At 41.2% G+C, this 26,495-nt stretch overlaps 2 protein-coding genes across 5 annotated transcripts; both read right to left on the minus strand.

The window, feature by feature from the left end:
• Positions 1 to 289: 289 nt before the first annotated feature.
• On the minus strand, positions 290 to 15,133 carry LOC115018443 (SH2 domain-containing protein 4A). Of its 2 annotated transcripts, none has more exons than XM_029447362.1 (8): positions 14,975 to 15,133; positions 13,634 to 14,248; positions 10,079 to 10,223; positions 9,781 to 9,883; positions 8,882 to 8,920; positions 8,750 to 8,791; positions 7,035 to 7,317; positions 290 to 767 (listed from the first exon to the last, which is right to left on the minus strand). In XM_029447362.1, exons 2-8 carry the CDS (start codon positions 13,818 to 13,820, stop codon positions 544 to 546), a joined length of 1,023 nt encoding a protein of 340 aa, XP_029303222.1. In that variant the 5' UTR covers positions 13,821 to 14,248; positions 14,975 to 15,133; the 3' UTR covers positions 290 to 543. The 2 variants fall into 2 exon arrangements, with proteins under 2 accessions (XP_029303222.1, XP_029303223.1); XM_029447363.1 differs by lacking the exon at positions 14,975 to 15,133 and adding an exon at positions 14,356 to 14,476.
• A 2,070-nt stretch (positions 15,134 to 17,203) lies between these two features.
• puraa (purine-rich element binding protein Aa) lies at positions 17,204 to 26,162 on the minus strand. 3 transcript variants are annotated; one of them, XM_029448065.1, is made up of 2 exons: positions 25,992 to 26,162; positions 17,204 to 21,509 (listed from the first exon to the last, which is right to left on the minus strand). In XM_029448065.1, exon 2 carries the CDS (start codon positions 21,427 to 21,429, stop codon positions 20,572 to 20,574), a length of 858 nt encoding a protein of 285 aa, XP_029303925.1. In that variant the 5' UTR covers positions 21,430 to 21,509; positions 25,992 to 26,162; the 3' UTR covers positions 17,204 to 20,571. The 3 variants fall into 3 exon arrangements, with proteins under 3 accessions (XP_029303925.1, XP_029303924.1, XP_029303926.1); XM_029448064.1 differs by lacking the exon at positions 25,992 to 26,162 and adding an exon at positions 22,274 to 23,023; XM_029448066.1 differs by lacking the exon at positions 25,992 to 26,162 and adding an exon at positions 22,197 to 22,216.
• Positions 26,163 to 26,495: the final 333 nt, after the last annotated feature.

Here is a 26,495-nt window from a genome sequence, read left to right on the forward strand (position 1 = left end):
TCTTTTCTTTTTCTGTGATTGAAATTCTTTCGTTAGCTGTTGGTTGCTCCTCAATGCTCATCTCTGATGCAGCAAACACCCTGGCAATAAGCTCCAGTTTTGTTCCTGAAACCTTTAAATTCCGCTTGAGGCAAAATTCTTTCAAAGCTTCGACTTTCCACATCTGAACCTCATCATAAGAAAGGAGTTCAGAACTCACTGTAGAGTAGTAGGTTTGTTTACAACACGCTTGAAGAATAAGCTAAATACAATGTAAACATGTAGAGAAGAAATCCAATATGGCGGCCCTTGTAGAGTTGGTGCTCACTTTTCTACGCTCGCCACACCAGCATGCATTGCAATTCCACCGGAAGCCCGGAACTCTGATTCCGTCTATAGCAACATTGTGAACATTACCATTTTCATCTTTTTCACCTTTGGAGTTCTCCGTCCCATAAACCCACTGACTGAGGCTCCACGTTAGGGGCCCGACATTGTCCAGTGTGGCTTTATTTGAATCACTGGGACGCGTGAAGCTGTCGTCTGTGCATCAGTGTGTGAGGATTACCTGACAGTAGGCGTGGTCGTTAGACGCAAGTGGCTGGGTTTAGTGGGGAGAGCAGGCTTGATGGCGCGAGGGGGGGTCTGTGTGGGGGGTGCAGTGCTTTCGGCGCTGAAGGTTTTCATCAGCTGAGCCACCCGGCCACGCCCTGCGCAGGTTGATGCGCTCCCTGATGACCCGGCCTCCTCCGAAGCAGCCCATCGAGACGCTCCTGATGCGCTGATATCTGAAAATAGAGAGAGTCAGATTTCCTTAAGAGCTCTAACATATGGGTGACACTCTGACTGCCATGCACAGATAAGTGATTCATTCTGATTCTTTATTTTTGAATCTCAAAAAGGTAAAACACATTCTTGTTTTGATTTTAGACAAATTGGATTTCAATACTCCTATTTCAAAAATATAATTTGTAGAATCTTTCATACCAAATGTTCAAATACAAATATATTACCATTCTTTTGTATCTGCACTCTTTGTTTTAACTGCTCCCATAAACTGTAAGATCTTGAAATAAACTTTGTTTTAACTTCCTTAGAGGGATTTTAGTACATAGTCCTTGCTTCATTTTCATTTTCTCTTAGTTTCTCTCTTCACTGTGTATGGGCTGTGCCTGTCTCAGGGGGGCCTTGTTTACTGTAAACTACAGCGGTCAGTGTCTTGTTGCAGCTGGAAACACAACACCATTTGGGAGCATGAGAACATAAAATCCAGGTATGAATCAGTTTAAAACCAATAAACAATGAGAGTTTCACATTCAGCACATGTATGCTATTGTTGCAACAGCAGGAATCCAGTCTTCCCACACTACCAGATCATTTCCTCTCTCCAAAAACTGCGCCTACATTTATCCTCACTCTTTTCTACCTGCTTTTTTCCTCCTTTTCATTCGCCTCCCTTTATCCCACTCTGGCTGAGCAGAGGTCATCCTCAGTGGAAGTGTAGAGGGACACAGCTGGGTGTAGTTGGTGTGTGTGTGTATGTGTGTGTGTGTGTGTGTGTGTGTGTGTGTGTGTGTGTGTGTGTGTGGTTGCTGAGGTACTGTGTTTGGAAGAGGGTGTAATTGAGGGAGGAATGGAGGGAACAGGAGTAACGGAGGGGAGGGAGGGCCACAGGGACGGCAATGGAGAGCAGACAGACGCTGCTCAGACACCAGAAGGCTTGAGGAGCCACATATTTTTAGCGTCATCCCCGGGGGACAGAGATATGTGAGAGCGCCCGCGTGCACCGCTACAGACGCACACACACAAGCACACAGACACACACACACAAAGTGAAAACATGCACAAGCGTACACACAGTTTCTAACAGTTGAATTTCAAAAGACACACACGTTCTCCTGTTACACTCAGGTCCGTGCATGCTCACACACACACACACACAAACATGCACCTTTGCACAGCCCTCATGCTCATGGATTCAGCCACGCATGCAGCCATCTCTGACTAACACCACGGCATAGCATAGCGCACACACACACACACACACACACACACACACACACACACACACACACACACACACACACACACACACGCGTGGGGTACAGCCAAAACCACACAGGAAACCTTTAAAGCTCTTGATGTCTTGCAGGCATGAGAGTGGGAAACCTAAAGTTTCCTTTAAGCTTGTGTTATTGTTTATTGTTGTTGTTGTTTCGCTCCTCGCTCTCACTCTCTCTTTCCCCTATCCCTGTGCCTCTAACACCTCCCTTCACCTTCCTCTTCATCTTCCTCTCCCCCTGTCTTGCCCTGCCTTCCTCTGCCCCATGACCCGCAGTTCCTGTGTTAATGTCCTCTCGCCGCGCTGCGTGGGCTTGCCTCTGATTGTCTCGTTGTGTTGTGTGGTCACCACGGAAACCTTGGATAGGCTCCAGCAATTGAGGCTGACACACATTCAGGCACGCACCGAGCACACACGCAGTCACACACACACACACACACACACACACACACACACACACACACACACACACACACACACACACACACACACACAGATGCGCACAAACACAAACACAGACACAGCCACATACACACTCATGGTCAGAGAGTTTTTTGAGCTCAGAGTCTTGGTGCAGGTCTGAGTAGAATGCTTAATAGAGAGACAGAAAGAGAAGCAGAGGGAGAATTGATGTTATGGGCATGGACTGTGGAGATATAATGCAAATTTATAAACATAGATATGTAGTTTGAGAGTAATTCTTGAAGCAAAACCCTAATACCCTCCCACAGGTAACCTGACTAACCTTAACACACCCAAAAAACGGCTCAAACCCCACCTTTCTGCCTCAAATTCTCCCCAGCAGCTGCACTCTTAGCCCTGTCAGCAGAAACAGTCATTAAAGCTACCTGCAAAAACACCTATTAAAATAAAAGAGAATCTCTGCATTAAATCACTCGTCAAGATTGATTAATCTCCCATTTGAGCTTTCGAGCGCCACTCCTCACATCTCAGGCCAGCTCGTAAATGTACAGGGAGACAAAGACGAGGGGGCGGGAAGCAGTGTCACTGACCAGGCTAGCACAAAAATTAAAGGCCAATCTATCTCTTTAAAGACCTCCACGTCTCTGGCAGAAATAGGGGGGGGGGGGCTCGAGTGAGAAGGAGGGGGGCAGAAGTGGGGCAGAGGGCAGAATTCCCGAGCAGCATGTCTGTGGACTGAAGGGCAGGGAGGAGAGGAGGTGTGTGTATGTGTGTGTAGTAGCAAAGGGGGGGGGGGGGGGGGGGGGTGGCCCTCCTGTGTGGGGGCTGGGGCCCCTGTCACTTATCAGCTCTGGCTGAGCGTCGCCCAGGGCTAGAGTCGGGAAGCAGCGCTGGAATGTGTGTCCTTCCCTCTGAAGGTGAAGAGAGAGGAGAGGAAAGCCGAACGACAGACAGAGAAGGGTTTCTAAACATGAACGCATGCATTCACATATGAACACACACCGGCAGCTGCTGGAGATTGATACACTTCCATACTCTATATGCAAAAATCATATGACACATACACACGTCAACACACGTACACTGACTCTACACGCTCGCCCTTTTATCAGAAATATCACCCATAATATGTCCCTTTATTTTTGCTTTTACGCAGATGACACTTAACTTTAAATATAGTGTAATGTTATCAGTTAACCTCATCATTTTCAGATTTTTCAGATTTCAGAAAGTATTTCTCGGCCCCAAACAAACGGGAGGACACTGATTATTGCAGTTTGTAGTAAAGTAGGTCCTTTGTGACATTGACAGCACAGAAGATGCTTCAGGTAATAGACACAGAAGAGAAATAGGGATTAGTAATAAGCAAATAATGTGTGCTCAGTAAATAAACACTGTTTCTGCTTAAAATGGCATTATTTAAATCATTTTTTCACACTGATTTCTCATACCATTTATTTTTTATCCCAGTTTTTCCTGACTAATCAAAACATCTTTAGGCTGATTAGATTTTTTTTTTTATAATATCTTGAATCCTATATTTCAGACAACAATAAAGCAGATTGCTTCAGATAAAATTAAAACCGTATACTATCAACTAACCTTTAAAAACCCTCTAACTGTTTCATGACATTTGACAACTACATCTTGACAATATCCAGAACTTTACTTTCAATTTGGTGATTCAATCTCACATCAACAACTTCTTGAATTCTCAGGTGTTGTACTCTGGAGGTCCGAACACGTTTAGTCCAGCTCCAGTGGGTAGTTGCAAATACAAACAAGTGTCACTAAAGCAGATTATTAAATTCATGTTCTACAACTGTTGTGTGGGCCACAGTCGCTCCTCACAGGATGCAGGAATCCTTGTCATCACCCACATTCAAAAGAAAACAGCTGAGGCATGAGCCTTATCCTAATCGGCCTCCTCCTCCCCTTTGGAACAAGCTTCCTGCCATTGTCAAGGACAGACACTCTGTCAGTATTTTTTGTCCACAGTCAAGACACATTTATTCAGCAGCGTTCAGCCCACCTTAACTCCCACCACACCAGCTGTGCCTTTCCCTTTCTTTCCCTTTTTCCTTCATCTGTCTGTTATTCGTTGCCCTGGCATTGCCCACTGGTGTCATACCCAGCCACCAATGTGGGTGCAGGCACAAACACACACACACACACACACACACACACACACACACACACACACACACACACACACACACACACACACACACACACACACACACACACATTGTATTGGAATTGTATCTTTTGGTTTCTTCATTCTATCCAGGTTTTTTGTGTTATGGGGAAATGTTCTCGATCCAATTGATAAATCAGCGCTGAGCTCACTGCTCATGCCTCAAACAAACGATTTCTTACTTGACTGTATTAAGAGCGCAAATTCACTATTTGATTTTATGTTCAGCCAATATATGCAAACAAGATTTCATAAATACTTCCAGGATTTTGCCTCTTGCTGACAATATTAGGAGCTTGTTAGCTCTATTGTGTTTGGCTTTTGGACAGTTTTGCCCAGCCTCCAAAATCTACAGTCAACTGCCAGGAATGTTCAAAATGAACACTAAAGAGAGGCAGAAAGGTTTTAGGATTGATTTTTCCCGCATTTGAGTTATCTTTTAGAAATGCTGGAAAACATCAAGGCTGTTGTGGTATATTTTTTCTGAAGGAAAAGATCTACGTTGACAACATTTAACTGTGGTAATGATAAACTGACAATTTATCTAATTCTGCATTCATTTCAAACTACACTAAATAAGCATGGCATTGACCCAGCATCACCTCTCACAATCAGTGTTCAAAGAAATAAGGAAATAAGTGTTTGCTGCTGGACCAGTAATGCTATGTTTCATTGTGTGTTTTGCCACATGAGACAATTACAGTTTGGACTCTTAATCTGAATGACACCATTCCACTCTCCCACAAAATATTCAAATACTGAAAAAGTCTTACATTATATTATAAAAACTCAACTATATCTTCCCAGAGCCTCCAGGAACAGTTGCAGTGTGTTTGCTGTGTGAAAGTGCTGTATGATGAACACTTTTCCAGCAGAGGGACCTTATGGAGATCAGGTTTTCTATCCAAATGGACTGTTTTTCTACAGTTTCACTGTTTTCCACTGGATGGTGCTAACTCCACCTTTACACTACCCCTTTTTTCTAAATAACTGGGTCACTGTATGGTGAAGGTTGGTCAATTGATGAAATTGGGTGCTGTGTTCAGACAGGAAGTCTGGGCATTACAATGATAATTCAAACAAGAAGTAATCTGCACAACATGCTGTTGACTCATATAGCATCCCACTGTTTTGTGAAAAACTGAACAAAAGTGGAACACCAGTTTAAATGTAATGCCTGTAAGGGCTTAGTTTTGCCACCACTCTTCCCTAATGCATTGTGTATTACAAAGTTACCTGTTCTTACTGGTTTAATGACGACAAAGGCGACCAAATAGCACAGAGAACATTGTGTGAGGCCTTCAAAAATCAAAGATCAAATAGTTAAACCCGTGTGTGTCTCTTTTCTCTTGTTGTGTGTATTCCACCAAAACAATACACAATCTTATTTTCACATAATGTTGTATGTATGTGAACAGTACTCTTTTTTATGTTACTAAACTAAATTGATGGTAAAAAATAAAATGTAGTTTCACAAAGATATTTAAATTAGTGAAATGATCTGATGATAAACCATTTAATATTAACATTATACTATTGTTTTGGAATATGTGGTACATATGTCAAATAACTAAGTAGAAGTGGAGAATATTTTAATTGAGTTAACTATTATTATTTACTATTGCTAATGTCAGCCCACATTGAATCACAAACTGTGAAATATTGCACTGAAGGACCAGTGGTTCATCTTATATCAGTCTATCCTCTAGCACCAGCCTTGATCTGGTTATACGACCATGCACCTCAACAAAGCGCGAGCGTTTATTGACAATTTCACTGCCAACGTGCGCCCTTGACAACAGAGAAGCTACCAAAGAAGCAGGTGTGTGGGGGATGATGCGGTACAACGACAACAATCCCAGTCACAGAAGCTGTTTTTCCCTCTAGGCTGGCCTCTTTTTACTCTGCCAGTCCATAAAGATTCCAGCGGGCTGAGGCACTATTTGGCGAGCACTATAGGTTTGGAGAAATAAATCCTCTTTCCCTGCCGCAGTACTGAGAAACCTATTTAGCATGGACTTAGTTCAGACTGGTTCTGTTCAGATCTCCGCAGCCCTTATTGTTCACAGAGAAGACGTCGTGTAAGCTAGTTGCAATAATGTGGTTTCAATTTTCAACCAACATCTATGTCCAGTCTTTCTCCATAATGTAACATGTAACTTAAAAGACACGGACAAAGTGAGATCCATCCTGATTTCAGGGATGTCTCTATTAGCTGTGTTCATCCATGATCCATTAATGTTGCTGTTTATGAATTTCTCTTAATTAGCCAGCACGTAAAAGTCCCTTTTTAATGTACATAGAGGATTTTCTTTCTTTCTTTAGACATCGGCACCGTCATGGCCCCTTACCCGTGATGCTGTGCTCACTCACCTTTCCCACTCTGTGATTCCTGGGGCTTCTGAGGTTCCTGTGAGTGAAGGCCCCCTTTGGTTGTTCCAGAGTCTATTTTGACAGTGCTGCTGGTAGAAGGAGACGGTGCGGCGGTGGCCAGCCTCAGATTTGCGAGGCTGAGTATCGTGTTGACAGAGCCTGGTGCTGCATTTGCAGAAGCTGGTCTCACATTGACAGGGCTGGCTCTCATGGGAGGCCTGGAGCAGATGGAGAGCTGGGGAACTGACTTCTCCTCAGTCGCACTGGTTGACTTCAACTCGGCCTGCAGAGGGAAGAGTGACAAAAGAGGACAGAAGAGCGCGATCAGTGTTGACAGCTAATTCACATACAGTGGAATTACTGTCATGTTTGATTAAATCATTGGATAAATGATTTACCAAATTACAGTTCTCCAATGACTATGCTGTGCCATAATGAAACACACAGAACTATGACCACTGATTAAGAGTTAAAAGATTCTTTAAGAGAGAAAATTATAAGGGGACTTCAGAAATCAAGCAGCCTCGCTACTCGTCCTTGCTGATCGTACGCCTCCTTAATCAACAATCACTCTCTCCTCCTCTCTCCGGCTGACACCTTCCCGCTCTAAATCAACTAGAGAAAACCTGCAGCAGGGCTCGCAGCAACAGCCACTAATACATCTGCAGCACCAAACCAGCCCCTTCCTTTTTCCAGAAACAAATCACTCTACCTACAAACTAGACATTCAACAGAATAATGAATCTTGTAAGGGGAGGCTGTCAGACCGTCCAAACCTCCTAAGGTGGATGTTCATTGCCACATCAGAACTGGTTGCCCAGGGATGTGTTAGGGCCTTTTATGTTAGAGAGTCTGGTAAAGATATAAGTGAGGGAGAGACTTCTCCTTCTGTGGCAAGGAGAAGGGAAAACAGAGAACAGAGGAGAGCTCACTCGCCCAAACCTCAAGAGACTATCCCACAATCCCATCCATCTGCGACTGACGCATTCTCTATCTCTGGCGTTTTAATTCCCTGATCAAGTTCATCAACCATCTGTTCTAGGGCAGTCCAGAAATCCCGCCTTGCCTCTGTGATTCAGCTGTTCTCGCAGCGCGTGTCACCTGCACACACACATACACATACACACACACACACACACATACACACACACACACACACACACACACACACACGCACGCACGCACACAGAAAAAGAAAGAACGCAAGGGGAGATGGAGAGCATACTCCTCAGACAACCCAAGGCTGGAGCGATGATGGAGCCAGTGGGAGGACAGTTCAGTTCAGCTGTTCCCCGGAGAGAGAGCTGTAAGGGGTGCGGCAGCTCAGGCAAGCGGGAGCACAGGGAAGGAGAATGCTGGGAGAAAGATGATCTGCAGAGAGGCTGGGAGTGAGGGGACAGCTGGCCTAACCACCATTTCCTGTTACTCACAGAGGGTGGGACTGCCATGACACAAAAAAAAAGACACGTAGGCACACTAACGCCACGTTTCAAGGAGCTGAAGAGTGGATTGCTGTTGTTAATTAATCACACCTTGATGGGATATGTGAGGCTATGTTTTAAAGTGTGTTGTTCACTGCACATGACACCAGAACAGAAGCTGCTCTTTGGTTTAAAATCACCCAGAATGCATATTAAAAGCAGTTAAATATTTTAAATGCTAAAACTGGATTGCAGCAACTATAAAAACCTACAATAACTTTATTTCACAGATACCTTTTCTGCTGCTGGAGGTGATGAATGCTCACTCACTGACACCTGTGGGTTTAACAAAGACATTACACAAGTGTTACAGGCCATGATGCAAGCACAGAGCTAAAGTATAGCAGGCAAAGAGCTCCAACTCACCAGCAGAGGGAGTAACGTGCTCGTCTCCTCACACTTCCCCTGTTGGGAGAGACAGTGCCATGTTAGATGATACTAAAGGCGACACGTCATCCTCCTTAACTTTGAGTCACTTCAGTACTTCAGGGAGCAGGGAAGAACAGAGCAAGGGTTTAAGAGTTAAATAAGAGTTAAGCATATAAAGAAATATATATATAATGCAAATGGTAAGTATAGAAACATATCTGTGCAGTGGGTGTGGTAAACTGCAGGGAAATCTGTGACTGGCTGAGTGAGCAGCGCGCAGCCTCGGCTCAGAGAACCATCGTGGTCAGGCCAGATGAGACCGTCCGCCTCGGCTCGCTCTGGCTCAGTGCGTGCAAGGTTGCCATGACGACGCAGCAAATCTCTTTTTAAGATGCGTGAAAAAAGGAGCACCCCCCCCCCCCCCCCCTTCCTCTACCCAATCCAGAATCAACAGCTCACACACCGCCAAGTGCACACACAAAGAAAATATCACACCCTGGAAATGATGCACAGTGAGGGCTTATATTGACACAGAATAGAAGCTCACATTAATAGGGCTATATATTATTTTAATGGGGAGGTTTGATTTTCCCCAGTTCTGCTCAAAAAAGCCTCATTGATAGTTTGCACAAATTGCACTGCAGGTAAGAGAAGGGAAAGTGGAGTGGTGGAAGTGTTGAATTGAGGGAATGAGAGGACTACGTTGGTCTTCATGCAGAGTGGTAAACAGTTCAACCAAACAATGACTTCCGTCTTCATCAGGTGAGGTTGTTTTGTTTGGTCAAAAATATAAAGAGGCCAGGAGACAATTGAGAGAGAAAAACAGAAAGGAGTATGAAATTATCTTCGTTGAACATGATTTGGTTTCGTGGGGCAACAGACAAACAGTTACACACCTTTAAATTCAGTGAAATTCCAGGTTGTGTTTTGGGAGGGAGGTTCTCTCTCTCACTTATGACAGGTTCTGTGGGTTTTCTGCTCTTCAAGATAGTTTGATGGCTGCAAAACATAACCAGACCATGTCACGTTGCTTTACATATGCATACAGTATGCATATTATCTTTCATAATAACATGATTATTCTACGAAGGAAACCTCCTGACCTCCTGAAGCACTAGTAGATGTTTTTAATGTTACATATCATTCACTGCCTGTAATCTAACAAATCTGTTTTGTATTACAAAAGTGTATTACTATGCATTGTTCTGAAGACTCTGCGCCTTCTTTTCTACAAATCCTGAGGAGATGAATTTGGAGCAAAGCTCGTCCACCTCCCCGATCACGATGACCGCCACATCTCCATCCCGGCCGAGCAGCCAGCTCACATTCTTACTGTTGGCTGGAGGAAACAGACACACACAAAATATCAGTTAGTTGGCCAATTAAACACTGAGCATGAAAATGTATGTAATGCAAATATCCTTTACTCAAAGAAGGTTTAAATAAACAAAAAAGTGAAACCACAATATGTTATTTTAAAGGAACGACATTTAAATCGCACTTAATAATAAAAAGAGTTATAATGTCCTTTTCAGTCATTGGACAAAAGTTGCTCAGTTTTCTCAAAATCCTCTACTCTCTCTGACCTTTTCAGGATTTTAAAAGTCATAAATTGTAAACAATTGTTATTTTTTAAATACTGTTTGTGTGTAATTTCTGATATCTCAGATAACCAGTTATCGCTGTGTTCATTGCAAAATAAAACTGTCAACTGCATCACTAGTGTATCTGATAAATTGAGTCTGCTGTTTTGGTTTCAGAGACAGACAGAAGCAACAGCTGCTGGAGCCCAAGCAGCAGATCACAAACACATTCATATGTGTACCTTCATATAGATGACATAAGCAGAGTAGACAGGGGGAAAGCCTGCCCTCGTTTTTGTATGAATATACTTGTGAGCACCTTTCATGTACTGTTTTTATTCTCTAATCATAAAGTCATCTTTTAAATCTGATCCCAATTCATAACCCTAAACTACCAATACCTGAGATCTGGCGTTACACTCTCATTATTTGTCTATATTTGTGAGGACATTGAATCCACGTAAGCATGCAAGTGCAATAGGGCTGGCACACTCTCATAACATATAGCAATATCACTTCCTTATGACTAATGTACACCCAAGTTACCTTATAGAGAAAGAGCAGCTGATGTGGGTTCAGAGGGTGAGAGCTTGTTGAAAACAGGATAATATACTATCATGTTGAACTGGTTCTGCCAGCCTGCCCAGTGGATTGTAGTGTAGCAGGGCATACCAGGATGACAATGAGTACACAGCAGCCAGAACATACCTTGGTAGAAATCAGCCCGATCTGACAGCTACAACCACGACACCATTGTCAGTGTGATCAATCTTGTCATCTGAGTAAATGGTAGGAGACTACTATGTGTTGACATTAGGAGTGTAAGAAACTATTAATAAACTTGAGTTGGCTATTATGTTTTGTGATAACGTATCTATTCTCAAAAACACTATATTAAGTTTTGTTTCAATAGTTTAGTTGGAGGGGACTGTGATAAATGCAGATCCCACTCTTTCGATTGCATAAACTGTTTTCAACTTTTTCTTTTAGATTTTATGCATATGGCAGTGTGTGATAGTTTTTACTAAAATTATTATTATTTTTAAATCACTATATATCGCCTTGTTTACAGTATTGCAATATACTGAATTGTACCCCCTGTATCATGATCCTTATCATATCGCTAATACACAGACTTATGTGGCATATTTCCTAGACCCTACAGTAATAAACTGTGATCGAACACAATTTAAAATGTACCTTTTGCATATCTTAAGAACAAGGCAGAGGTAATTCATCTGAAAAAGGTTAGAAACTCTACACTGAGACATGTTTTGGCCTCATGTGAATGTCACAAGTCTGCATACAACATAAACATGTGCACAAAAACACTCCAGACCAAAGGCATGAGTCAGAGAATCAGCAGAAGTCCCATGATCAAAAAAGGCTAAAAGGCTGAAATTGTAAAGATCAGCCGAGAGAGATATCGGTTTCATTCTATGCATAAAAAACAACTCTCTCACAAGGACATCTAGATCAAATCAAACTCTTTTTGTTTCCAACACATACATTTCCTGCATGCTTCCTGTTTCGCTCCCTGCTAATTGTGTGAGGGATCGAGTTTTGACTTCCTATTCCTATTTTTACACAGAAACACGAACTATCCACCATTTCCTCTGCGCTGCACACGAGGAGCCTGTGTGGAGAGGAGTTGTGTGACCATGTGATCTCAGCCTGCAGTCTCCATCCAGCCTCCTAAGGACAGCTGCAATGGCCATTAAGACATAGAAAGAGCACTGTTGTCTCACTCTGCACCACAGTTGATAGTAAGTGCTTTGTTTTAAGCCAAGACAAGACAGATCACATTACTACGTCAATCAGAGTTAATGCACCAACTGCAGCGTGCTGATAATTGGCTTTAAGTCATATATGAGCAACTGCTGTATCCTTCCAAATAAGGCTGTCACGATATCAGACTTTCACTGCAGGATTATAAATGCCAAAGTAATTCACAATGGGGATATTATGTCGATATCTATAGACGATAAAAAAGAAAAGAAATCTACATCAACAGTTAGAATCCTTCTTTGCAATATAAAAACAGAACAATTTGTTATGTCAGTCATTACAGCACACGTTTCTCATACAAGTACACCAAAGAGAAAATGCAGACAGGCAGGATTCTGCAGTAGCCTATGCGTCAAACCAGTTTCAGAACAGACTTGCGGCCTCCTGAGTTTCTAGTTGTTTTGTTGTGTTTGATTGCTGCATGTATGCCGTATGACGTCACACTGTCCTCTGTACATTTTTTTTCTCATCATCTTTATCTAGTTTCCATCAAACGCACGTTCCAAACCTGAGTGACACCTCTGACCCAGTGGATATTTATCTCTGTCGCTCTTAGCCTCACGTTGCGTGGTGTGACTGGGAACAAAATGATCTAAGCAATAAGCCTAAAAGCAAAATTGTGTGCGTGTGTAAACCAGCACACACGGTCACATACTTTACATTTGCAATTATGTAAATATCTATGATAATAGCACTTCTTAAAACACTATTGATACATACCTCTTATAATACACCTCTCAGGGTGAATATCATTTCACCATAACATCTACTTTACTTTGTAAATGTTAACATCCTGTGAGTGTGATGTCAACATTAATCCATCAACACCATCAATCTGCTCTAATTGTTTATGACTTCAGATATAAATAGAACTTCATGTTAGCGAAATATAAATGCTCTTTGCTTTCTGTGTATATCACACTGCATTACAGACACACTAACGTGGAGCAGCTGGTGTTTGTTAGCCCGAGTTTGTGTTTCAGGAAATGTTAAACTTGCCAAATGGACTTCAGGTAAACGCTGTGCCTGTCTTGGCAAACAGCTGTTGAGGTGACAGGGAACATGAGCTACAGCAGCGACAGTACATCCAGCAGCAAATGATGTCTGTCACAACCCATGCACACATGCTTCTGCGTTGCTTTGCAACTCTATCAGGTCATTCACAGCACACTATGCAAACATCTTGACAAAAAGGATTCAGAATGTAATCCTTGAATAAAAGGCGGGCCAGGTGGTTCTCTGTGGGAAGCTTTGTTTAAAAGTGTGATGTCCGTATGCTTCCAAAAACCTGACGCGGCACCCTGTTGCAGTCGATAAACAGGAAGAAGAAAAGTTCACAAAAGGTGAGGTGGTGGTGGTGATGTGTTGTCGTGGTTACCTTTTTTTGGCTTTGTTCGCTTGCACTCAGCCTCCCCCCCATCTCTCTCTACTTTCTCCTCCCGTTCTTTCCAGCGCCGCACCTGCTCCTGGCGCATCTTCAGGAACAGAGTCTTTTTCTGGTCCTCATTAAGAGCATTCAGCACATCAGGGTCAATGTACATGTCCTTTAAAATCTGCTGCAGCATGTTGGCAGCTGAATGGTGGGTTAACTCTGCACCACCTGGCCAAGCGGTTGGAGATAGGGGGCGCTGTCCTTTGGCCAGCAGCTTCTTGAGGTGGACAGTGTTGGTTTATAGTCTCATGTCATCAGAAGAAGACTTTCACAGCTTCTTTATCCAGAAATCGCTCTTATTTAAACTCCTCTTCATGAATCAAGGCGCATGTTCATCCTTACACACGAGCTTTTGAACATAAGGTACAATCTCTCACACACACACACGCACACACTCACACACACACACACACCACACACTCAGACACACACACTCACACACACACACACACACACACACACACACTCAAAATCCAGTTTCCTTTCAGTGATGTGCTGACAGTGTCCCCACCCCACTAAGGTGTTAGTATCCTTAGTCTTTGGAGGTCATCATTGGAATATCTAAAAGAGAGGAAAACAGAACACTTGAAACAAACATTTGGAAGATTATGTTGTGTCCTATAGACTCTACTGTTTTTCTCAATGTCCTCTGTATTTTTTGATCCAACCTTTGTCTCATTTGGAAACTTTTTTCTTCATTCCTTTGGAAAGTCTTTTTCGGTCGGTTATCTTGTCCCTCCCTTCGTGAATACGGAAGAGCCCAAACCCTGTTTCTAAACTGGCAGTGAGACTGTAGCCCAGAATGGGAGGAGATTTCAAAGGAATGGGACTGCTTCTGTCATCAGTGGCCCACTTCCCTCCTCCCCCTTCCCACCACACATCCCTTCCCAAACCCACGTTCCTTTCTCCCCCCAAACTCCCACGAGATAGCGGCTCCATTTTAACATTGTCAGTTTCTGGTTGTAAGAGAATAAAACAACAATAACAACAGGGTCATAGCCCGGGACGACATGAGCCGATTTCTCCAACAAGGGGATTGCAATGAGCTCCTCCAATCACAGTGGGTAGTTAAACAATGGCTACCCCATGAGCAGCACTTGGAGGGAAAGAAAGCTTGTCTCAGACTGAGAACTATCACACTGGAGGAATACAGATTGTTGTCTACTAAACACATTGTAGGGTGCAGAGAAGGAAACCTAGTGAAAGGGGGGAAGTGAACAGAGAAAGTAAGTGTTACAAAACAAAAGGGAGTTGTACGAGAAGGGTAGAATTTGCTGAAGTACTCACAGTGGGATGTAGACAGCCGCTCCACAGCAGAGAATGCTAACTAAGCTGAGAGAGTCAGAGCCCGTGGGTCCTCCTTGTCTTTGTGTGTGTGTATGACTGGGCTGATGACATCACAGCATTCCATAATCTCCCTCCCTCTCTCTCACTCTCTCTGCCTCTCTCTCTGACACACTCGCATACACTAACACATACTTTATTTATAAAAAAAAGGGGAAGAGAGTAATACAGGAAGTTGACCTCATACATTAAAAGAAGTAAAAAAGAAAGAAAAAAAAGGGTGGAAAAGCCATAACCTTAACTTAACTTAACTCCTTTTCCATCACTGCACCACACATTAAACTATCCCACATCAAAAAAGAACATGTTTTTACATCAACAAAAATGGGACAATACTAACTCTTAAAAAGACAGCCTAGTTTTTTGCATTTCCTGTAGTTTAAACATAGTCCTACATGTAGGCTTACATTAATTATTGTTTCAATGGTAAAATTAGAAATGTATGTTGAAATATGGCACATCATAACATACTGCACCCACCTTTCTTGTTTCTTCTTCCTTTGAACAATGACTTTATTCTTAAGAAATTTGCATGACATGATATAATCCCAGGTTTATGCTTTAATGTCGTAGAATAATGTGACATTAAAACTAAGAGCTCAAGTGGTGTAAATGTTAAGTTTTGTTCGAGGACTTTTTATTTTAAGCTATCAAGTTAAAATAAAACAGTGTTCTGAATTGTATGTAGTCATACAAAACTGTATGATAGATACTTTTAAATGTAGGCATCCAGTAGCTTAAAAAGACATGACATACAACATTACCCATCTGCCCCCCCTCCCGCCATTAAAATTAAATTAAGTCATAAGACTGTTATAAATACAAAGTGAAAGTACAGACTGTTATGGTTTGAATTGAATTGAATCTGAATGTATGTACATATTCTATGCAGCGAGAAGCTCAGGAACTTGTCTGTTGTTAATTCTACTCCATTGAAGCCAAAGGCAAATGTCTTCCTCTTTCTTCTCCTATCCCTTCTGTTTCTGAGCCTGTCATTTATAGGTAAAGAGCACACTCTAGTGGCCAAAACCAGAGAAGACTGCTATGAATTACGTCACCACCAAAGCCAAACTACTTCTGCATAAAGCACTAAATTACAAAGATCATTAAAAACGTAAGAAACGTTAAAGCGAACGCAGAATTTGAGGGCAAATAAAAAAATGCAATGGAGGCGTCTGTGCACAAAACGAGGCAGGATGTTGTACGTTGTCGCAGGCTGTTCATAGTACAGTGCTGTCAGTGGGTGTTCAGGTGATGACGACCATGTGGCATCAGCAATAAAATATAAATCTGATCAAGTAGTTCTTTGTGTGACAGCTGGACCAAACTAAATCAGTTATATTAATCTTCCCTCGCTGCATTCCTGTGAGCAATCGTTGCCATTGTGCTTCTAAGTAGCAAAATAATTCTATAGCTTCCAACGCCGTGATGACCAAACCCAATCCTCTATGTGGGTTCTTGGATGAAGAGCAAATGCAGAGTCCGGGGTTGGAGTCCATCTCAATCTAGCACATTCCCTTTGTTTCTTTTTTTTTTTACCCTTCATCCTGGACAGCAGGGAAGCAGGGAGTCTGAGAGATCATTGAGTTCACAACAAAGCCAAAGACGTATAAATATCCTTCAGAAATGCCTTTGAGCATGTCCAGACACTCTGACCTCCTTATAGAGTGACTGTTTGTGGTGGTGGGAGATACAAATGTAACCCCTCCTTACATTAACACTTTCCTAATGTGGCTTCTTCTGGTAGGGGGTCGAGGAGAAGACAAACATGCTCTCAATGTTGATGGCCCTGGCAACACCTGCCTGTGTCATACCAACTTGTTTTTAAGAGTAAGAAGCATCACTGAGGCTGGTGATGATCTGGTATATCTGGTCGATCTGGTTTATATTATGCATCAACATTTTCTACATTACAGTAATATGTCTTAAACCATAAATCTAACTTGTAACTAGAAATGTAACTAATAAAAAGAAAATGCCTTTGTGTTGATCAGCAGTATGGCAAACCTCAAACAAGAAAAGTTATTTGCTCAGTTAAAAAAAACAAAAACATGCAGGTTTTGTTGAGTCATGATCAATAAGAAATGAGTTCTTTAGCGTTATATGAAAAGTAAAGCTCAAAGAACAGCAATCGTTGCATGCAGATGATCACAAATAGCATACTCGAGATCATTAGAGAACAAAGTAATGCTTTATTTTACAGCCTGGTATTATACATACAGTACTTATATAGAAATCTCTAAGACATGTGTCATCAGTAACTTGTCATTGCAAAGTTTGCATTTTAAAAGGCTGTAAAATTAAGCTTTAGTAATTAATATCATTGTAAATGTAGAGTCAGACATTGTGGACAACACTACATCAAAATTAAACATACTTCATCAGTGAATTGTAGACATTTTGGGAAGATTTTTCTCTTCTCCCAACAAAAAAGAAAAACATAAAAAGAACATACATTTTGAATGTAGATTTGCCCCTCATTGGGTAAATTAAATTTATTTTTTAAATTTGTCAAATGTACATAAATTATATTTAATGCATCAAAACCAAATAAAATACTTCTTTATCTTTAAAAAATAAAATAAGAGAACGACATTCTTTGTTGAGATCATTTTAAACAAGTATTGGTCAGGCATTTCATTAACCTGGAAAAGCAAAGTGCTACACACAACAACCACTGAAGACAGTTCACCATACACCTTAATGAGAATTGGACTGAAGCACCTTTTCTTAGCTTAAAGCTAAAATGGAGATTTCACTGTTTTTTTTTTGTTTTAGTTTTTTAAGTTTTCCTTTTCACAAAAAAAAAACTCCATCGTGTGTCTACCTTCAACAACCCATAACCCAAGTTTACCAGTTTCCTAAAGAGAGGCATACTTGCAGTGACATTGTTCTATTTCAAGTTAAAGTACGTATGTGAACTGCTTAACCCAACAGGCTGCTAAGACCTTGGTTTACTATATTTTCCTCCAGGATGGAGCTTTGAGTGCAAATAAAGGCATACAACTCCTTCATGAGAAATAAACATGGAATTCAGTCACATGCTTTCAAATAGTAATCATATTTAATTGATATACATATATTGCCACCATTGGCACATACGATATTGCACACAGTGATGAAATGTTGCACAGAAAAAAGAGATTTTTTTGTGGGCGAGAACATTCCAAAATTACAAATAATGTGGAATAACGCTGAAAAGGTAAAACTACGTAAAACAAAAAAACAAAAACAAGACAGGCTTGCTGCTCTCCATTAATTGAGCGACTTACAACTGACACATAGCTACCCAAGCCATAGAACAAGCATTTCAAAAAAGGGGGCTGGCCTGCAACAATTTATAGCATTTCAGGTTACTACCGAATGTTCCCAAACGGCCCCTGCTCTCCCCGCTAATGCGCTTAGCTGGTGAAGAGCCAACTCTTCTGCATCATCTTTCATCTAGGTGACCACCCCCTACCACGTTTACATGTAGGCAGATACCTGGATGGCAATAAAATCAGGAAGAAGGAAGGAAGGTAGCAAAAAAAAGAAAAAGAAAGTTAAGAATTCTGCCTCAAATTTTTTCTTAAGAGTTTGTAATAAACTTGTGTAGCTCCACAAGTCGTGCACTAGCACACAAGGGGGCTGAGACACAACAATGGAAGAAAAGAGGGAGGAAAAATAATAAAACGGAAAGAAGCCAAACTGCGATCCAAAGCACCGGGCCAGCGTGTAAGCATGCAGAGTGTGTAAGGCACCAGGTTGTTTATATGCTGAAGAGGATGCTCCCAATCAGGTATCATTTAGGCTATACCAGAGGGTCCAAAAATAGGTGGTCCAGGACAGTCTAGTTTGCTGGTTTCCAGTCAGTCAATCTAAACATGGGAGCGATCATTTAATTCAATGCTGAAGCAAATCTGACATTATCTGATTGTTGCCAGTTTCTCTGGAGTGTACTGACAGAGTTTATAAAACTGCTATCTCACATCTATGAGATGCGACTGAACTGGTTTAGAACCAGTTGTTTTCCGCGTGGCAGCCCAAATATTTATAATTAGACCAAAACAATCTCATCACCCCCGGGTAGATATTTGGGTTTACAAATCCTAAATGGAGCTATGAGTGCGTGTCCAGATAGCACCATCTTCAGATCTTAAACTTAGAGGGATGTGCAAATCCATGGACACACTACTGAAGGTTGACCAGCAGGTGAATTAAACTCTCTTCACCTTGGATTATCCAGAGCTCCACAGTGGCCCCTCCTCATAAGTGTGATGGGGATATTTTGATTACTTTTTGCAAGGTCGCTCTTTTTACATTTGCGTTTTGAAACAACTTCCACTACAACTACACCAAGCCTTTGGATGGAAATCACTCGGTACTCAAACTTGAGATTCATACACTGCAGGCAGATAAAGATACATATGGAAGGGTCCTTGAGCCAATACTTTGGGAAACCAACAAAATCTATTTTAGTGCAGATTAACATGCAGCAACAACACTCCTTGGCACCATTTGGACTTTTATGACTGAACAAGATCACAAAATGTTTCAGATGTACAAACCAATAATGCTCTGCTGAATTTTTGCCTCTTTTTTTTCTCAGACCACTAAGTCAAATCAGTGTAGGGCGTTTGTCTTGTTAAGTAATCTGCAAATCAGGCCATTTGCAACATGTTGTCACTGCTTTTCATCTATCGATTACACATTTAGTACCTTTAAAATGAACACATTGCATTAACGAGACACAAGGGTCTATAATATATCCATCTGCATGGCAACAATTTCAACTGAAACAAAATTACAATATTAATATTTCTTTGAATGCCTTAGGCAAACATCATGTGATGATCCATTGATCAGTTCAATATATTTGATTTTTATGCAATGCATATTGCACGACAAATAGAGCACTCATTTCATTTGATGAAAATGCCTATATGTTCCTTTTTTACTGCATGACATCTAACCAATTTCCAAAGCAGGCCTAGCCCTCATATGATTTATGTGTAAACACATCTCTACTCACATGTAAAAGGTAAATAGGATGGCAAGAACATGTGACAACCTATTAACAAAGTTTTTGAATTTTGGTTTTAAAAATTAAATTATCTGATTTGTGCTGAAGTCATTAGCTCACATGAAAAGTTTCCTCTGTATTCTGCAATAATTCCGTTCCAACATTGCAGACACTTTTTTTTTTTTTGTTTTTTACAATAGCTTTAACTGGTACAAAAGTTTTCTGTTAATAAGGGAAATAAACACTCAGTTCAATATTGTTTGTCAAGTAGGAAACAATGTTCAAATATAATGTTATTACTTTGTTTAGCAGCCTGTTACTGTATTAATGGTGGATAAGTGGGGTAACATCCAGCGATGAGTGACAACATGTCATAACTGTCAGGTTGTGGAGGTTTCTTATATTGTGGGTGATGCTCCCTTGGAGTTAAACCATTACAGTTAAATCTTTAGATTTCTTTCTTTATACAGTAGAGTTTTTAATTATATTTCTCTTGTTATTTTCATTACTCTTGCATGTTTTTTTTTTGCTATCTATATCAATCCTCTTCTCCATCGTCCGCCTGCATCTCCTCTTGTTGCTGCAGCTCGCATGCCCTTTTCTCCCGCTGTTTCTCCTGGATCTTCTTCATCTCCTCGGCATATTTACAGAAAGTATTCCCAAATTTGGACCACACTTTGTAGGGCACCGTAATGGAGTTGCGGTACGTTGGCTTCACCTCGCTCACCCTCATGAACACACCATACTTATTGGATCCGACGTCGAAGAAAAACCGTTTGTTGTCCACAGTCAATGATGACCCTTCGGGCAACTCTGCAGGTTCGTCCTCTACACCGTAATCGTCAATAAGTTTAGCCAAAGCGTCACGAAACTCAATAAGTCCCTGGGCAGGCAAAGCAATCGTCTGGCCTTGCGTAGATCCCAAACCGGGTCCCCGGTTAACGGTCTGTCGAATCCTCAGAAACCGTCCCCTCTGGTTCTCTTTCAGATCCATATAGTATTTGCGATTTTCTCGGACCAAGAACTCGCTTTTGAGAGCTCGCCTGGGCTCGTCTTGTACCAGCGCCGGGTTGCTCGGACCCAGCTGGGCATAATGTTCGATGAAGTCCCCCAAGTAGTCACGGAACTCGACAGCCACGGACATGGAGAGAGTGAGGCGGCTCTTGTTTCCACCGGCCCCGACTTCTGCTATCTTTAAGAAGCGGCCTTTCGCGTTCTGCTTAACGTCCAAATAGAAGCGTTTGTTTTGGATGTCAACTCTCTTCGACGCCAGCTCTTGCGTCTCATGCTGGAGCCCGGAAGCCGAGCCCGCCCCTCCTGTCGCTGGGTGCATGGAACCGAAGCCTGGGCTCGTGGCTGCTCCTCCCTGCTCACTTCCACTGTCTCTGTCCGCCATGATGCTGCCTGCCTGCCTTCTCCCTCTGTCTGCTGCAAAGCCACGGCCAGTCACAGCGAACGCCGGAGCTCTCGCGAGATCTACAAAGCGGTATAAAAAGGCAAGGGGAAAACGTTAATGCAGAGCGAGGAGGACGCCGTTTGTTCTCTCACAAGGTGTAATGTCATGAGCTGTCACTTGTATCGAAAACAATGGTTGTTTGTTATAAATGCATGTCCCGCAGTCTGGTTTAGCTTAGATTCGTCGAAAGAGCCTCTGAAAATGATGGTGGTTTTGCAACCTGGATAGACCCTAGCCTGCCCTCTGTTTTAAAGTAAGAGGAGATCATACTTATTCTACCACAGTAACACTGGATACATCAGCTCTGTGTACGTTTAGTATGCTAAAGATTTATCTTTTTCCATTCTTTTTCCAAACGATGAATTAGTTGTGGGAACCTGATATACACATATACTGCTAGGCTACGGATACAAAAGTGTGCCAAACTCATTCATTTCTTACGACTAAACTCATAAGAAAATCCTGTAATGGCAATCAAGTCCCTTCAGTCGAATAATAATAACCCATGAGTGAATCATTTTCAAACACATTAGAATGTTCTTACATCCACAGAAAAAAAAAAGGCTTTCTTGGCATGGCAATGAAGTGCTGTATGGCCATAGCCCATATGTTAATGGTTTTAGTAACAATATTTAGAGATGCAAAGCTTACTTTATCACATTGTGTCAACTAGTTGATGCCATGATGTAAAGAGTGCATATACTTACCTCTAGTCAGAATAAAATCAATACAAATATAAATCGTTGCAGGTTGAAATCGGACGGGTAAAACCTGGTAGGCCTACCTTCAATGAACTGTTGCTGTGATCAGCTTGAAGTCATTTGAGATGAAACGTTTTCACGGAGAAAAAAAAAAGATCAAAACAACTCCATCCGTATGATCGGTAGACCCATCGTCCAAAAAACAGTTTGGCCAAATGATAACGCTATCTGGGCCTAAACGTGCAGCGTGTTGTGCTTGTAGCCCACAAGCGCGTTCACGAGAAGTACAAATGGAATAATGTCGTAATTTCTACTGTGTGGCCTTACGGTGACCACCAAGGCAACTAATATTTGATTGTATCTCTTAAAGCATCTGATGTATGATGTCAGTCCACACCTTACAGTCAGGAGACTATTTTCGATATGACTGAACGTTGTGTTGGAGTAGAGTGGCTATATGCTGCTAATTGGCCCACCTCTTCTTCATTGTTTAGCCGCACATTGGACAAATGACTGCAGGCTGCCATCGCATTTAACAACAGGTGATTTTAATTGTGTCAGAGCTGATTTTTATTCTACGGCAGCATATGATGACGTAGAAGCCATTTGTATAAATCTGTGTAGGATTGTTCTGCTAATAATACCCATAATTTGCTGTGCTTTTATTGTGTATATTAGAGGATCGTAGGCTACCGCATAGACTGTTTGTATATGAAAAGACCATGTAGCTACAGCATGTTGAAATGTAGTCCTACATGAACCTATAGGCCTATGGCCTATTTAAAAACGTGATGTGGTAGGCCTATAATTGTTGTTTATGTCTATGGTGAATGCAAATAGCTGAACATTTCTTGTCTGACATGTTTTAAATTAGATTGGGCTATTCTAGGTTTGCAATGATGTCTACTCCAAGAAAATCAACACATGTTAACACATTTTATTAGGCAACACACAACATCTACCTGTTCTTGGTCACATGGGAAATGTACTGTTCCCATGCTGGTAATACTTTCTCCACAGTAATTAATCTTAGTTCTTGTCCACCTGGAAACAAATTTGACTCTGCACACATTTCGACTTGAAGCATCTATATGCTACATGTAAGCCTCCCCCCTAAACTCCGTTGTACCCATGTGTTACTTCTGTGTATGACTGTATGGGCTTTCTCTCAAACAACTTTCGCATTCCTGGCAAAACAGATAAGAAAATAATAAATAAGCCTATTGTTCTATTTTTTTTTTTTTTTTTAGAATGAATGAATTTGTTTGCATGTTAAAAACTAACTAACATGACTATTTTTTATTAGAGTTCAATCGGGCCTTTACGTGCTACCGAGTAATATTTTTGATTCAATAAAGTCGAATTAATATATTTATGATAGGAACCGATAACATGTCTGAGAATTCCACGTGCATTTTTAGCCTAGCATCGTGAAACAGCTATATCACTATCTTGAACATAGATGCTGAATCTAATTTTAAACCATGCACGCCTTCTCCCTTTTGTAGGTCGATATATCTTGGAAGACTCGTGTGTGCGTAAAAGCGCTCAATGTTGATGTGCGCTGGACTCCTCGACGTCTCAATAAAGCGGAACTATGTTTGAATTAAGCGCTCAATCAGAACTCTTTCACCTAATATTCGTTTTGTACATCACAAATAGTCATCTTAAAAGGGTGAGCATTGATCCTCAATAAAAAAAAAAACTTAAAATACTGCAATTAATGTTGCCTACATGATGTGGGCCAATTCTGTGATCTGATTTGTGATCAGTTTTTTCAGGTTTGCTTATCTTATTGATTAAACATGCATGCTATTTTATTTTTCTTCATTAAAAAAATAAATTAAAAAATCTACTACTATGACAGAATTGTGAAGAATAAATAATGGGGGCAATTCTTCAGTGGAAGCGTCCTAAAGGCTGCCTGCAGGCCTGAGAGGAGTTCAGTAGAAGAACTCAGTCTAACCTAGAAACTAAAACACTTAAAATCTGATTTCTAGATACGTTTTTATTTATATTGATCTTGATTATTGTCACTCAATGAAATATTAAGACGTTCACATTTATAATGATTGTATACGTCAAATGTTGCTTTGCACTTGTATATAAATATATAAAACATACTGAATAACTTTTTGTAAAAAATAAAGCTTTCCACAGTTTATTGGATACAACCCTGAAATAAAAGTTAATTAGAGTAAAATATAAGTATACATTGCCACGGAGTCAAAAAGGCAAAGGTGAGCTATTTATTTCCAATTGATGCTAGTACTGTTTAGGCTAAAGCAATACAAAAAATATAGTTCAATAACTTTAGCATATTAGAGAAGTAAAATATTTAAATTAATTGATAATGTCACAGCCATTGGGCTGAAAACGCGGTGATAAACACATAACTGACGTTCACTTATTGAAAATGAGTATAGTCTACTCTGCTTATCTAGTTCTACCTTCATGGGAGGTAACGCGAGCATGTCGGCCTAAAGGAGTTACCATCGTTTAGCTGATTTTCTCTTCAACTTTCTTATTCAGCCTTGATCTACGTTTACATGTGTTACGTGTTTCGACAGCACTTTGGCCAAAAATAAAATAAAATAAAAATAAAAATCTTATTTCTGTACTGTATTGGTTGACTTTTTTGAAGCTAATGGTTGACTTTTTTTATTCTATAGCTTCTGTATGTTGCACTTACATTGGTTTGGCTTATTTAAAGCTATTGTGCACTTCAAATGATTTCCCCTTTTGTGAAGCCAATGCACTTGCAATATTTTTGTATCCTCATGATAGTTTGCACTTATTGTAAGTCGCTTTGGACAAAAGCGTCAGCTAAATGTAATGTAATACAAGTATTCAGATATGACCTGCAAAGGTACACAGCAATCATCACGTCCTGTCTTTATAAAAAAAATCCATTAATATTTGTGTTAAAAAAAAGTGAGTACATCATTAGTGATATGAGTGAGACAAACCAACATTCACGTAAGCAAAAAGAAGAAGAAAAAAAGAGGGCAGTTTATATAGCCTACCTCGTACGATATCATTCTGATGTTCAGTATGATGTAGACCTACAGAGGATATGCATGCTAGTGCTTTATCCTCATTACAACATAGTGAACTTCCCTTCCCCATGCTTTGAATTCTTTACGTTAAGTTATTTCTGTTGTTGGGGCCAGCTGCAGCTTTGCTCTAACAACATAAATCTTCAATTGGCTTCAATTGGCCATAAACAAAATCACCATTTTGAATTTCATCCGACTTTCTAATCCATAACCTCATGGGACATGGTGCATTTCTGTTTGATTTACCTATAGGTTAAATGAATAGGCTGCAGGTAAAGACCACCCCCCTGTCTCTGTGCAGTGGTTACATGCTCCGACAGACCACAAACAACCTGTCAATTTAATCAATCTATCATCAATGAGTAGCCTATTTTCCAGTCACGTTTTAAAATCATGAATATTGAATCGGTAGAATCAGTTGTGTTCGGATGACGTCCAACGCAGATTTCAGACTCAAAAAATGCTGTCGTCGCAGTTTGTTAACAGCAGCCTCTGTGATCACCTCACTAAGTTTTGCCCTACATCCCAACACCGGAATGCAGTGGCGCTGCTCCAAATGCAGCTTCGTTATTATTTCAGACGCACGGCCATAATGCTGTAGATTATGCTTCTGTATACTCTGCGAAGCGATGTCATATGCTTTCCTGCATGTTATGACACTTAAATGCTGCAGGACCCGGTAACAATCCGGATGACATGTAAATACAGCGTCATTGCAACCAAGCGATATCCCATAACCTACCTTACACCGCTCGGTCTGCAGTAGGGAGCGCCTTACAGCATCGACGACGTGCCGCAGAAGACGAAACGAAGAGCAAGACACATGTGAATGCGCACGGAGGATTTAATAGGACACCACAATGGACTGCTTCTGCTTGCTTCACAAGATGGACAAGAAACGGCGAGTCGTGGCACAGAGAGCGACTCACGCACAAGTTCAACGCCGCACGCTTCTCCTCTGATGTCAACGCGCACTGTGGGAACTCAGAGGACATACGCCTCCCCTTGGTGCTATTGAGGAATTGCAGCTTTGCCTTCTGGTGGTAACAGGTAAGGCAACAGTTTTTACAACTGTAATGGTGGGCAGTGTCGAAAGAAGAAAGTGAGTGTTACTATCAGCACTCACTTTCTTCTTTATCGCGGTCAATATTATGTCATGTGTCTCACTCTGCATGGTTGAATATGTCAGGGAATTAGCGTTGCACCCATGCACAATCCCTGTGCTCCTATCTTTGATGAGTGTTGT

This window comes from Cottoperca gobio, chromosome 14 (assembly GCF_900634415.1).
Source record: "Cottoperca gobio chromosome 14, fCotGob3.1, whole genome shotgun sequence".
NCBI lineage: Eukaryota > Metazoa > Chordata > Actinopteri > Perciformes > Bovichtidae > Cottoperca > Cottoperca gobio.